This window comes from Plectropomus leopardus, chromosome 2, assembly GCF_008729295.1.
Source record: "Plectropomus leopardus isolate mb chromosome 2, YSFRI_Pleo_2.0, whole genome shotgun sequence".
NCBI classification, from domain to species: domain Eukaryota; kingdom Metazoa; phylum Chordata; class Actinopteri; order Perciformes; family Serranidae; genus Plectropomus; species Plectropomus leopardus.
In genome coordinates this window covers 20,929,229-20,943,665 of record NC_056464.1, presented here as the reverse complement: position 1 = coordinate 20,943,665, position 14,437 = coordinate 20,929,229, and the positions used below count along the sequence as shown (strand labels likewise).

At 40.4% G+C, this 14,437-nt stretch overlaps 2 protein-coding genes across 3 annotated transcripts; one reads left to right on the top strand and one right to left on the bottom strand.

The window, feature by feature from the left end:
- Positions 1–961: 961 nt before the first annotated feature.
- On the top strand, positions 962–8,722 carry atad3 (ATPase family AAA domain containing 3). The gene is made up of 16 exons (XM_042495890.1): positions 962–1,249; positions 2,423–2,499; positions 3,079–3,180; positions 3,272–3,331; positions 3,413–3,482; positions 3,572–3,737; positions 4,014–4,083; positions 4,918–5,073; positions 5,160–5,216; positions 5,304–5,429; positions 5,523–5,647; positions 6,097–6,148; positions 6,277–6,347; positions 6,467–6,634; positions 7,145–7,253; positions 7,931–8,722. Exons 1-16 carry the CDS (start codon positions 1,057–1,059, stop codon positions 8,396–8,398), a joined length of 2,070 nt encoding a protein of 689 aa, XP_042351824.1. The 5' UTR covers positions 962–1,056; the 3' UTR covers positions 8,399–8,722.
- A 1,283-nt stretch (positions 8,723–10,005) lies between these two features.
- Positions 10,006–13,210, bottom strand: LOC121956455 (transmembrane protein 240-like). Of its 2 annotated transcripts, none has more exons than XM_042504674.1 (4): positions 13,177–13,210; positions 12,872–12,978; positions 11,270–11,478; positions 10,006–10,262 (listed from the first exon to the last, which is right to left on the bottom strand). In XM_042504674.1, the coding sequence occupies exons 2-4, from the start codon at positions 12,955–12,957 to the stop codon at positions 10,120–10,122; spliced, it is 438 nt and encodes a 145-aa protein (XP_042360608.1). In that variant the 5' UTR covers positions 12,958–12,978; positions 13,177–13,210; the 3' UTR covers positions 10,006–10,119. The 2 variants fall into 2 exon arrangements, with proteins under 2 accessions (XP_042360608.1, XP_042360618.1); XM_042504684.1 differs by having other exon boundaries at positions 10,006–10,256.
- Between the last annotated feature and the right edge of the window lie 1,227 nt (positions 13,211–14,437).

Below are 14,437 nucleotides of genomic sequence, written 5' to 3'. Positions count from 1 at the left end.
AATTAATACATAGCGACCATGAAGAGACTTAAAATAACCACGATGAGATGCAAAAAACTGTAAAGAGACACAAAACAACTACAAAAAAGACAAAATACCTCAAGGTGACACCCAATAATCACACTTCATCATCGCATAGCGCCACAGAATCACAAAAAGATGCATAACACCCATTGTCTGAAATTAACCCATTGAATCACTGGCTGAGGTGGCTGGTAGATGAAAAAACTATTAGCCAAGCATATTTTTTACCGGTCAAAATAATATATTGCACATTTGCGTCACCTTTTTGTTTCCATATGTATTATGATATTATATTGAAAACAAACTCAAGCAAGAGGCCAGAACATTTTTAAAATTTTCATTTTTATTGTGTCACTATTTTGGTACATTTTCCAGCCAGTGTGGCAGATAACCCTCCAAGTGTTATTTTCCACAGAGAAAATCTACCTTCATTTTGCGCTTGGCATGTATTCAGACCCTGATAATACTAATTAAAAAAAGGAGATGCAAAACAACATCAAAGAGGCGAAAGCACCACAAAAGCTTTGTGCCCATATGTCAGAGAGGTGGTGGTGCCTTTTGAATTTCTGTACCCAGGAGCCCTTTGGCTCCTAATCCGCCCATGTAGAACCAGTCCCACATTTATATCTGAATCCTCCTCGCTTGACCTTGAGATACAAAACACACATCACACAGGTGTCAATGACCTATGACTTACAAAAACAGCCTGATGCAACCTGCAAAAAACCATGCCCTCGCTTAGAAAATGTACGCATTTTGACCCTCTGCGGCCACCGTATCAATTCTAGGTGGGACTACACGAATGACCTCTGTTGAAGTCAGTTATGGAAACAGCCAATGACAAGAAGAAATACATATAAGCAGCCAATGGTCGTTGCTGTTGTTCAGAGAGACATGTAATCTGTGCTGCAGCTGCGCAGTAGGTTGCAGCATGACACGCGTGTGGAGGAAGTGCTCTGACAGTCCGCAGCAGCTCGCAGCCTCTCGCCCTCACACAACCGGCTAAACTGTGCTTTATTTCCTCCTGTCAAAATGTCGTGGCTGTTCGGCCTGAACAAGGGGCAGCCTGAAGTGCCTCCTGGTCTCCCGGTTCAACCTCCACCTCCTCCGCCGCCGGCCGGAGGCTCCAGCGGCGGCGGAGATAAACCCAAGGACAAATGGAGCAACTTCGATCCCACCGGGCTGGAGCGAGCTGCTCAGGCGGCCAAGGAGCTCGACAAGTCCCGTAAGTGTTCTGCGGAGCCCGCCAGCTCCGTGGAGGTTTCTCCTGGTTGTAACAGCATTATTGCAGATAGCAGACAGTCACGATGCTCCAGCATGCAGCTCCTCTGGGGCTCATAGAGGTGGTCGCTTCAGTGATGCTGCAGCTCACATAATGTGGCCCGCGCTCACAGACAGCATCCGCAAATGGGTATTCAGTCTGTTGTTTGTGAAATAAGTGTTTGCTTATGAGAGCAGCACTCTACTGCTCTCACCTTCATTCAAACTACTAGACAGGGTTCAAAGGTCATTCCCTTGCAATCTGGCTTGCAACACGCAAATTAAACTTGTTTCACGCGCGTGCAGTGGGTTCACTGAGTGTGTCTGTTTTGTTTTGTGTTCATAAGTTGAACATTTTTCATATCTGCCAAAGCAAGGTGAGGTAGAAAGAGAGAATATTGACACACATGTCAGGATTCAGAGGCAGACCAACATGTGAACTCTGTAAATCTCAATGTTTGAAGCCATCACGCCTGTCACTGACGTGTCGTCAAAAATATCGATTTACCGATACATATCAATGCTGAATATCTGAAACGCTTTCAGTATTCATTTTCCGCACTGTCGATACACTAGTAACAGCTGCGCTTTCTCGCTTTTCTTACTGTTAGTGTTTACTACAGTAATTCTGCTGTCCTCTGCTACTAACTAAGTAAAGAAAACTGGTTGTTGTCGTGCTATAGCCTTGTGTTATTGATGCGGGATAATATCGGCACGTGATCAATATCGGCATTAAAATAAAATATCAGAAATGGTCAACGATATCACAAACCAATATATATATGTTTTATTTATTGTCAGTGTGAACATGGGGAAAACATCAACCCAAAATGAAGTAAATTTCTTATTTTGCACAATTAATGAATATTACATACACTGAAAATAATTATATTTTATGTCTCCATCTGCTGGTGGTCCATCATGACAAGGGTATGCATGATATGATGTTAATGTCACTACAGAAGAGATGGCTTGATCACTAAAATGAGTTAATTAGTTATCTTTTAGTAGCTTTCAAATGATATGATCTCAATGTGGATGTTTTCCAGTGTTAATTGAAAGTATCAGTATTTTTCCGGGTATTGTATTAAAGTGAGAAATTCCTCACACGTCTGTCTTGTTGCGTCTCTCCTCTCAGGACACGCCAAAGAAGCTCTGGAATTGGCCCGAATGCAGGAGCAGACCGCTCATATGGAGCACCAGAGCAAAATTAAGGTACAGTCCTTCATCTGCTGCAGGACTCCAGAGAAAAGCAGTAACCACTAATCATGTAATTTACTGAATGGATAAACATGCTGAGGGATGAAGTAGCGCTACACTGAGTGTGGATACTGCTGCAGTTCGACCGTCAGAGTCCAGCTCTTAAATAGTTTCTTTTGTTGCTGCAGTTCACAGTGTGAAAGTTAAACACTGGAGAAAATGGGGAAAAGAAAGAGCATGTTAAGTAAATATAACACTTTATTTTCTGGGTCAACTGACAAATCTGATAGCACTTTATCTTTATTTTGCATCTAGCAGGAAACAAATTTAAATAAAGACTTGATTTTTTTTACATGTGGATGATTATACTTCTGTATGTTTTTTTGGGCTTTGATAGTACATTTCTATAACACAGCTGTTTTTATTTACCTTTTTCCTTCGCTTTTGACTCTTGGGTTGTTGTAACAGGTGAATTTCCCCAGTGTGGGATCAGCTTAGTTGATTTTATGTTCACCTCGTCAATTGTGCGGTTACAGTGCACATTAAAAAAGTTCACCAGTGTGTTACTAGCATTTTGGCATCTTTTTCTAACAGGAGTATGAAGCAGCAGTTGAGCAGCTCAAAGGCGACCAGATCCGAATCCAGGGAGAGGAGAGGAGGAAAACTGTTAATGAGGAGACCAAGCAGCATCAAGCGGTGAGAACAGAAAAAAAACTAGAAGTATGCTGCGGTGGTGAGGTAGAGCAGTTTGAGTTGTGTGGTTACAGTTGATTGTTTTCTGTTGCAGAGAGCTCAGTATCAAGATAAGCTGGCCAGACAGCGATATGAGGACCAACTAAGGCAACAGGTGAGGCCATCTCCTACAAATGTAGAATAAAATACTCAAGAAAGAGACACAGTGCCAACATGTTTTTCTTTTTTTCAACAGCAAGCCCTGAACGAGGAGAACCTTCGCAAACAGGAGGAGTCTGTGCAGAAACAGGAGGCCATGAGGAAAGGTATGAAACGCTGATGACAGGAGCTTTCGAAGCATTTGAAGATGACGAGTGGTGGTTCACAAACTTGTTGTTTTTTGCGGCTTTTATAGCAACGATAGAGCATGAGATGGAGCTGAGGCACAAGAATGAGCTCTTGCGCATAGAGGCCGAGTCTAAAGCACGAGCCCGCGTGGAGCGAGAGAACGCCGATATAATCCGTGAGCAAATCCGCCTGAAGGCCGCAGAACACAGACAGACTGTCCTGGAGTCCATAAAGTAAGACACCCTGACTCATTCAAGATTTTACACTACAGTCTGTATGGTGATGAGAAAGTGTATTTTGTTATGTAACTAATTGAAACTTAAGGTGTAACGAAAGTATTACAACAAATACCAGTATCTAACAGCAGTTTACCCTCAGGATATATGATGCTCGATCTTATCTTATCTCACAGGTGGTCACTTTTGCATATTAAGTAGCTGCTTAATCAACTGTTGAATCTTGTAAACACCCAGAGGGCATGCTGACAGTTGATGTGCATTTGCTTTCAGGACTGCAGGTGCTGTGTTTGGAGAAGGGTTCAGGGCCTTTGTGTCAGACTGGGACAAAGTCACGGCCACGGTGAGGCTGCTCTTTTCATCCACAGTCATTGGATAGTTACCTTAATTCATAATAAGAGCTGAATTTTCCACGTAATTTTACTGACGGAGACACAGACTGAGCAACTTAACTAGTTCCCTAAATTTCTCTTCTACAAAACAGTGGTTACTAAGGTGTAAAAGTACAAAAAAAATAAAGTATTTAAAGATATTCAGGTGCTTCTGGTTCACACTGACTGAGGACTGTCTAATCATAAAGGTGGCTTCATTTTATAAAGACTGATGCTGTTTTGCTCATTTTCAGGCAATTTTCTTGTAAATGTGAACCTTATTTCTTGCTAATTTGGGGTAATTTCTTGTTAATTGGCTCACTGTCCTCCTCCCAAGAAATTAAGCCAATTTTAATCAGGTTTCACAGGGTTAAAGAAAGAGGTGCTTTCTTCATTCTGCTGTTAAATAGAAGTCCCAACAGAACAATCTTTTTATTACAGGTGTTTGTGTTAGTTAGTATCGTGCGGAGGCCTGGGGAAAGCTGCCATGGCTGCTTCAAGCTCAGCGAGCTGCGTTTAGTTTTAGTTTAAGGTTAGGCACCAAGTCATAGTCAGAGGATACCTTCAGCCAATCATGTAACACACGCCCACGCCTGCTGGGTGCAGAAACATGGAATTACTGCAGTTAGATCTGCTTTTTTTGAATTTGGTGTGTTTTTGGGGTTATGCCATTGATGACCTCCAACAGAGCATAGATTTCCATGTAAATGTTGGACAGTTGATTTGGGCAGATAGATAAATTAGGTTTATATTGAGTTGTTTGACTTGAGTATTTGAATGTTGTGACTGTTGCATCGCCTCACCAGGTGGCAGGACTTACTCTTCTAGCTGTGGGAGTTTACTCAGCTCGAAATGCAACAGCAGTAGCGGGACGTTACATCGAGGCCAGACTCGGGAAGCCGTCACTGGTACGGGAAACGTCCCGATTCACCGTGGGAGAGGCAATCAAGCATCCAGTCAAGGTAGCTACCTAACAATTGCTCCTTTGCTTATTTTGTTCACGACAGATCAAAAAATAGCTAATTGTACTTTTTCTGTTAAATGTTAGACAGTCAAACGGCTGAAGAGCAAACCTCAGGACGCCCTCGAGGGAGTTGTACTCAGTGTAAGTGGACATCAAAGGATGTAACTGACATGCATTTTTACAGTTTTGTAACCACCTAATATAAATACGTTTTTTTCAATATCATAGCCTTCACTGGAAGAGCGTGTGCGTGACATCGCCATAGCAACAAGGAACACAAGGCAGAACAACGGCCTGTACAGGAACATCCTCATGTACGGCCCTCCAGGCACGGGCAAAACTCTCTTTGCTAAGGTAAATGTGCTGAATGATGACGGATGTGAACATCCACATACAAATGATGCTTTGTCAAACTGTGGGGCTTTTTTTTTTTTTTTAATCGAGTAGAAGCTGGCAATGCATTCTGGGATGGACTACGCAATTATGACTGGTGGTGACGTGGCACCCATGGGACGTGATGGTGTGACGGCCATGCACAAAGTGTTTGACTGGGCTGGCACGAGTCGGCGTGGGTAGGCTACTTCATATTATTGTACAAAAAGGTGCTGAGGATATGAGATTTCAGGGTATGATTACATTAATGTGGCTTATTATTATTTATTATTATTATTATTATTATTTATTATAATTGCTTTGGAGCACTTCATCATTAGAACAGAACAATAGTATCATGCGTACCACGAGAAACCCCCCTGCTAAATTTAGTGGAAAAAGTTTTTAAAAAGTTTAGTGGACCTTCTTTAAAACCAGGTAATAAGTTCTTAGATTAGATTTAGGCTCAGTATTTACTTTGGTTTGAGTCCTTGAAGATAAAGTGAGTAAAGTGAGTACTTCATACTATATTGTACTTATTATCCAGTCTTGTAATGTTTGATTTTTGAGACATCAGTATCAAACTTACGTCAGTCCAGATATAGTATGAACAGATAAAGGTTATCTTGTACTTTTTATCCTTTTACAGACTTTTGCTTTTCGTTGATGAAGCTGACGCATTCCTTCGCAAGAGATCCACTGTAAGTCTGCATGTATTTAATTTCCCAGAAACACTTGATGTTTTTGTGACAAGATGTTCCCTGACTTATCTTTATGTACATAATGTGCAATCTTTGCACTTTTTTTTTTTTTTTTTTTTTTTTTGTAGGAGAAGATCAGTGAAGACCTCAGAGCCACTTTGAATGCGTTCTTGTATCGCACCGGGGAGCAGAGCAGCAAGTAAAAAATGATTTATATTCTGTGCATGCGTCGTACTTTTCAGTTTGCCCTGCCGATATGAGCTTGACTGCTTCTAGGCACATCTCTAAGCTGCTCCTTGTCTGTGTTTTTTCCTGCAGGTTCATGCTGGTGTTGGCCAGTAACCAACCAGAGCAGTTTGACTGGGCCATCAACGATCGTATAGATGAAATAGTGAACTTTGCTCTGCCGGGTCCTGAGGAGAGGGAGAGGCTGGTGCGGTTGTACTTTGACAGATATGTGCTGGAGCCCGCCACAGGAGGGAGGCAGTGAGTACAATCCCCGGCAGCAACACAACTGTTCAAACAGGGCCCAAACCACCAAGCTGCACACTTAGGATGTATACTGAAACTCATCATTGGGCCCAGTCCACCATGTCCAACACTCACATGTAGATTTTAAGCAGCTGTTTAATATTTGATAGAGTGATTGACAGCTTTGTCAGGGTGAGGATTAGAGTCAGACCCTTTTGAGGCCAAGAGGCAACCTGCTGGGCATGTGGAGCAGGTCCCATGCTACGAGGTATTAATTACACAGAGGTCAGATAGATAGATGGATAGATAGATAAATAGATAGATAGAGGATACTTTGATCCCCGCAAGGAAATTCATGTATTCAGCAGTTAAAAAAAACACATAACAGTTAAAAAATAAATAAAATCAGAAAGCCAGAAAGGAATTTTCTTCCACTCTAACTAAGCTTTGAAAAATCTTTTATTTTGACGCTCTCTTATCTATCTGTGTGTGTGTGTGTGTGTGTGTGTGTGTGTCTTTGTGCAGGAGGATGAAGCTGGCCCAGTTTGACTATGGTCAAAAGTGCTCGGAGATAGCGAAGCGGACAGAGGGCATGTCAGGAAGAGAGATCTCTAAGCTGGGTGTGGCCTGGCAGGTAGGTTCCTGTAGTCATCAGCCTGTTTTACACAGACGTGGCCCTGTAGGGCCACTGCGAAGCCCCTTCTTTGTGTCTCATTTGAACCAAACGACGGTGGGATCATACTACTCATCATGGTGTGATTTTAGATAGCATGATGGCATTATGGAACCAAACGAGGCATGATGTTTAACACAACAGCGTTTGCCCACTGTGTGACATACAACATATGCGTCAACAAAGCTTTTAAAACCAAAACAATGGCAAAAACATGTCAATAACAATCATTTACCTTCTCTGTGAGATGGTGGCTGATCTTGTCCTCTGTTTGGGAGTTAAGGAGCACCCGAATCTCATTGTTTTACCAATTTGTGGGTATTTACTGCTGCTGTTAGCAAAACGTCACACCTGTGCCACCTGTGATCTCATTCTACTGCTGTCCTAAATACAGACCCTGTTTAAGGCAAGACAACTCTGTCCCCCCATGAAACGATCATACCTTTTAACATCACGGCGAGACGGCAATGGCGCAATATTATTGCCTTGAACAGGCAGTGTAAAAGGGGCTATGATGAATCCATAGTTTTAATCCTTGGCAAAAACTGCTTTTTAAATCTTAATTTCACAATCCTTTGCGTTTCGATTTTCATGAATGGATGTATAGGACACTTATGTTAAATCATGTTCTCTTGCAGGCGGCAGCATATTCCTCTGAGGACGGCGTCCTGACAGAGGCTATGATTGATGCTCGAGTTGACGATGCTGTCAAGCAGCACCTTCAGAAGATGGACTGGCTGCATGGAGACGAAGAGGCTCAGACCCTTACACCTCCCCCAGCTGGAGCAACAGCCAGCGGAGGCAAAATGGGCTTCACTTTGCCCCTCAGTGAGGCACCTGAGGCTCAGGAGGTGATCGCTCCAGTTCTCGAGATGAATGAAAAACAAGAGGGTGAAAGTATACCACCTCCTTCACACATCAACCAATCAGCAGAAGGCAAAAGTGCCACCCCAGCTGAACGGGACTGTGAAGATGCTGTCAAGGCAGAAGCTGCGACGACAGCGGCGAGTTTAGAGCAGCCTGCTGCCTCCATGGACAGTGAGGGCAAGGTGGAGAGGGAAGACAAAACTGGATCGACTCCTCCAAAAGACGGAACTCCAGTTTGAGTTGTAGATTTGTTCCACGGGGCAGCTGGATTAGAAAGATTAGTGTCCTACCCCTTTAACTAGTCTGTCTATTTGTCTTTAAGTCTGTGGGACTGTCTGTGAAAAGACAGAGATGAGTTCAGCAGGTTGGGGGAGATAATTGATTAACTTTACATAACACAACTAATGCCTGAGACTCTTTGATTCTAATATATAATGTATACACTGTAAAAGTGTACTTTACATGAAAACAGACTGTGTGTGTCTGTAAGAACAGTATATAAGTGTTGTACACAGTGGAGTGTCTGTCAAAATGATTAAATGGATCTGTGTTTTTATACACAGGAGAAGTTCTGATGTTTTTTGGGGTACAGTTGCTATATTATATTACATGGCCTGTGGTTTGGATTAGAATTTAAGACATACACATTTTTTTTCACAAGTTTTTTTTAAGAAAGCTTCATTTTAAACAGTCACTAGCATGATACCTATTAGTCAGACCTTGCAAAACCCTTACAAAATTTAGACAGATCGGACCTTGGACTTACATTACCAAACATTAATATATATATATATATATATATATATATATATTAATATATATATATTTATATATATATATATAAATGGTTTTTAAGACAGACGTGGTATAGCAACAATATACATCAGAGGCACAAGCAGAGAGGAGGGGTTAGGATTGGATGACACAGCGATCCCGTCCTTTAGTGGATCCACATGGGATCTCAATATTTCACATTAATGGCTGAGGGCTTCAGGAAGCTTCTTCACCAAAGCAAAGTCAAGGACATGAAGCTGTCCTTGGAGGGAATATGCTCTGTGATAAATTATTACCGACATAATAGCGTGCCTTTATGTACAGGTTCACATATATCCAAGCTGGTAATTTCAGTGAGTGAAGGTTTTTTATGATGAAATAGAACTTAACCCAACTGCACTGAAAAGCAAAAGGACGTATTCTCCTTAAATGAGAAATCGTATAGTGGTGTGAACTAGAGGTGCTATGAGCATCTCTGACATCAAGTCCCCAGGTGAGCCTGTCACAAGTGTTACCTGCAGTGTGCACACAACAGTTCAACAAGGTCACCTCACTGGAAAATGATCTTTAGGTTTTAGTGCTTCAATGGGAACTCCACCAATTTTAAACCTCAACGTCTGTTTACAGGTCTTTTGTGGCTCCAGAGTGAGCGGCAAGTAATCTGATAAACTGCCTCAAGGGATGTTAATTGAGTCAGCGTTGGCTAAGACTACACATTTTATAATAAAAAAAAAAATCAGGGTGTGGAGTTAAGAAGATGTAAGCTTGCCAGATCTCAATAACCTGCTCTTTGTGTAATGGCAGCTAATTACAGTACTGGTGTGAAAACATGAATGGCCCTATTTAGAGCCAGGGTTAGGTTTTTCCGTTTTCGGCTACTGTAGAAACAACAGTGTGCAAAGAACCCACTCCCTATGTAAGTATTAATGACTCATTCTAAGGTAATGAATACACACTGATCCTTGTTTTTTTATGTGACGATACACTAGAGAAGACATATTAATTATATTATATCCATGTTTTGCCAATATATCCTCCTAAATCCTAAACATTTAAGTACACAATAAAAGCACAAAATAGCAAAAAAAAAAAAAAAAAAAAAGTTGCATTTGGACTCAATTAGGTTATTTAAAAGGAAACAGCACACGAACACAGTATATGCTGAATTTAATCATTTTTTTAATCTTCATGTGTCTTTAGCATCATGGCACACATCTTGCTCTCTGTGCAGCATGTTCACCCCGCAGTCCTCGGTGTGATTTGGATGTAACCACCTGAAGAACTCCTTTGTGTTACTGAATTTGGGAATCAATGACCAGAAACCTACATCTGGAAAGAAAGACAGGGAAACTGGGCTGGTGGACAGATCTTAAATTTGTGTTTGTGTGTGCAAAGTGGAGGGATATGCAACATGAATTAAGTGGAATGAAATATGGAGGTAGTGAAAAAACTTGTAAGGAGGGGGGATTTCATGATTAAAGAAAAAAATATATAGTTTTAATTGCATGAAAAAGAAATAGATGGATGTAGTTACAATTCTACATGTGAAGCCGGGTCTGTGTTTGAGGCTTGAGTGTACATTTATAGTATGTTTGCTGTTTGGTGGATGAAGTGTGAGCAAGTGGTTGATTTAATTACTCAAAGCTGTTATCACAACAAGAGAAGAATGAGAGGGAAATGAAAGGACTTGAGAGGCGTGTTTGCATCCTGTGCACCCTCTTTTACCCCACATAAAATATGTTTTTCAAAAGCACAATAGCACAAAAAACCTCAACATAAACCTTAATTTTATTGCAATTTCCCCACAGGACAGAATCCCCTGTAATACCTTTTCTTTTTTTTGATTACTTTTAGGGATGTTTTGCCTTTATTAGAGAGGACAGCTTGTAATGTGAAAGGGGAAGAGAGGGGATGACATGCAGCAAAGGGTGGAATCGAACCCGCGGTGGCTGCAACAAGGTTATAGCCCTTGAACATGGGGTGCCCACTCTACCAGCTGAGTTACTTGGTGCTCTAAATCACTTGTAAAACCAAAAATGATAACCAGTATATCCCAGGATGATCCTGGTTTTGGTAAATACTAAAGTTTGTTTTCCATTTTTAGTTAAGTTTTGGTGGTTAAGGTTATAAACAGCTGGAGTGACCTCTACCTCACTAGTTTGACCTTTCACCTTTTATGTCTATCAAGTCTGGATTTGCTGTGACATCAGGCTGGAAACTTTTACTTACAAGAATGCTATAGCTTAAATATATAAACATATATACTGTATAGTCACTGCCTAACCCCCTAACCTTTCCCCACATGTCAGTTCAGTTTAGATTGACTTCTTACTCACCAGTTATTTGGTTTTCCCTCCAGTGTTTGAGCTGTGAGTGTGAGATCTTATACAACCACCAAAAGAGCACGATGATGCAGAAGCCCAAGAGCAGTCCAACTATCACATTCATCTCCTGCTGGGTCTTGATGTCACTTTCAACATAGTTTTCTCTGGAGTCCACCGTGGATGGAGCCCCATCATAGGGAACGACATGATAGACTTGATGCCTGCAGTGGACAGAGCAGTTGTCGGTTGTGGGAGATTTGCACACAGACAAGTAAAAGATCATAAGGATATGTCCTTTTTTTTAAGCTGAAACCACAATCTGACATCTTCCCGCCCCTGTTAAAGAATACTAGTAAACTAATACACATTTGTATAACAATGGTGGTGTTATTAAAAAGACTTGTTTCTGGTTGTTGGGAGAAAATAATGTATTTCCAAAATGCCGACTTTTCAAAATTTAAGAAAACTGTCTTGTTTACGTAATAATGCATTTTTTCCCAGACACATTCTCCATGAAGTTTATGAGCATAAGAAGTAGAAGAATTTTCTTGACCCATGTAACGCATGTAATCTTTCCTGTCACTCAAGGTGTCCCACAGGACACTGATCAGCAGAAGTGGAAAGACAGATTGATTCTCATGATCAGTTACATTAGCAAAACAAGTTCTGTGCAAAAATATGTAAACTGCTGTGAAATTAGAAGGCCCTATGTGTTGATAAATATCTGTGTATCATAATTCCTGTTTTTATTTTTGTGTCTTTCATTATTTTTTTTTTCTTGTAGTAAGTTATGTTAATACTGTAAACTGTATTCATATTGTCATGACGTGCCTTTTTGAAGATGCAATTACAAAACATTAGCAAAAAACATTTCCCTTTCCCTGTTACCTGAAAATATAAATAGTCCTAAGACTGTGAATGACTTTAAAAAGACCTTTTTAGACTTAGACTTAGACACGTTTATTTATCCCACTTGTGGGAAATTAACTTGTCACAGCAGCCGTTTGTACAGAAAAAAATATATAAAAATATCAATATATACAAAATATAAAATATAAAATATACAAGAGTGCAAAAATAGGCATGTATCAAGACGAAGAAAAAAAAATTAATTAATTTAACAATTTAATTCTCAGTAACTTAACAGTTTATTCACGTGTCAGTCTCCTAACAAGATCCCAAAAATTCCATAGCCTTACAAATATTGGCAAAAAAAACCCCAAAACAATGAATGAATAAATAAACAAAGCTGACAGTGTTGTTGATATACTGTTGCATCTCTAAGCACAGTTTTCCATATTGCCACAATCTGTGCGCACAGAGGCACCAACAGCTGGCCTGTATGACCTTTGACGTTTGACAGGTCAAAGGTTAAACAAACGACCAAACACATCACCTGTAATCACACAAACCAGTGGGAACAGGTGTGATGAAATGTGCTCCATCCCTGTGCAGCAGCAGCAGCAGCTCGCGGTCTGAACATCTCTAGACACGCGGACAGTGAGTATCTCACCGAAAATTAATATTCTGAGCTAAAGTCGATGAGATAAACACTCGGGGTTCGTGTTGGGAAGACATAGTTGTGTCTTTAAGTCCAGCTGGACTGTATCTTACCTTCCACAGGTGCAGGCGCAGACACGGTCCTCCCCTCGCACTAACGGCAGGATGAAGTTGTGAAAGCGGTCAAAAAGCGCGTTCATGTCCACCAGAAAAGTCAACGGCTGGAACAAAACCGTAAGTAAAGTAAGCTAAAATACTCGGTGGTAGTCCAAACACAACGATTGAAACATATGTTTAAAATGTTAATAAACTAGCTTAATTTCTGTCGAGTAGTTCGTTAACCGTCGACGGAAACTTTAATATCTGGAAATAAAAAAAAGGGAAAGTATGGTGCCTTCGTGTCTCTGAAGTTAGCTTACACGTTAGTTGGTGCTCCACAAGACGATGCTCCGGAGCGACCAGTGACTAGTGTCCCGGCGGCTGTCCGTCGGTCCTGCCTCCTCTGTCCGTTGGCTCAGCTGTACAACACCCCGGTGGGAGAGTATGGTGGATTTGCTCAGTCACAGGTAGCTTAACGCATCATTGTTGTGATAACTTTTATTAAACACCGTAACGACAGCGTTAGCGGTCACACTGCTCACTGTAATTTTAGTCATTTTTATAAAAAACAACGGTCGCTTTGAGTAACTTAACGTCCAAGATAGTTTGTGAGGATAATCTTATTTAAAATGTATTTATTATTCAGTTATTTTTCTTAGTAAAACGCATTTAAACACGTCAGTGTTACCATTTAAAATAGCTAGTTTAATTCCAACATTATTTATTGACAAATATATGCAGATTTAAACGGTCATGTAGTAGCAGAAAGGCACATCCGGGCATTTCCATCTCCTCTGCTGCCTGAGTACCAACTAAATAATATGGCAAACTTAAAACCTGATTTAAATATTTTTGCCCTATACTCTTAATACCCATCCCTTTAAGTAGTTTAAAATAATCAAATTAGCTGGTATTCAAAACCACTTAGAGATCGGTAACATCCTAATTAAAGGAATACTTCATCCACAGAATTAATGCTAGTGTATCAAATAGCCATGTCTCCTTACCTTGAGTTTGTAAAATAAACTTTTATTTTTATTGCATGTGGGTGAACATACTGATTTATCAATTGATTGATTGACCAGCAAAACTTGATGAAAATATCCATTTACAAACTCTCACACAACTGCAGTACAATCTGTCTTGTTTACCTAGTCATAGCCTATGCTCAGTACTTTTAAAATGCATTTTCACTTAAACCTTACACTAAAATTATGTAAAACTGAACTGAAACTTACAGCTCTCTTCAAAGCCATATTCCATTACTCTATTTAATATATATATGTATATATACACATCAAAAAATGCATGTTTTGGTAGAATACTAAGCATACAACTGGATAAATGTGACTTATACTGCATGGGCTCTGTAAGAGTTTTGCAGTGGATGCTTTGATCAATCATTTTCATCACAAATTTAAGGTAACAGCTATTTCTGGCAGCTCTATGAATAGCTTGATGGTGGTGTGACTGAAAACTAACTGCTGAGTGTAGCAATAGCCATTTTCTATTTTACATAAATGTTCATGGATAAAACCACCATACACTAAATATTGCAAAACACACACGAGTCATGACATG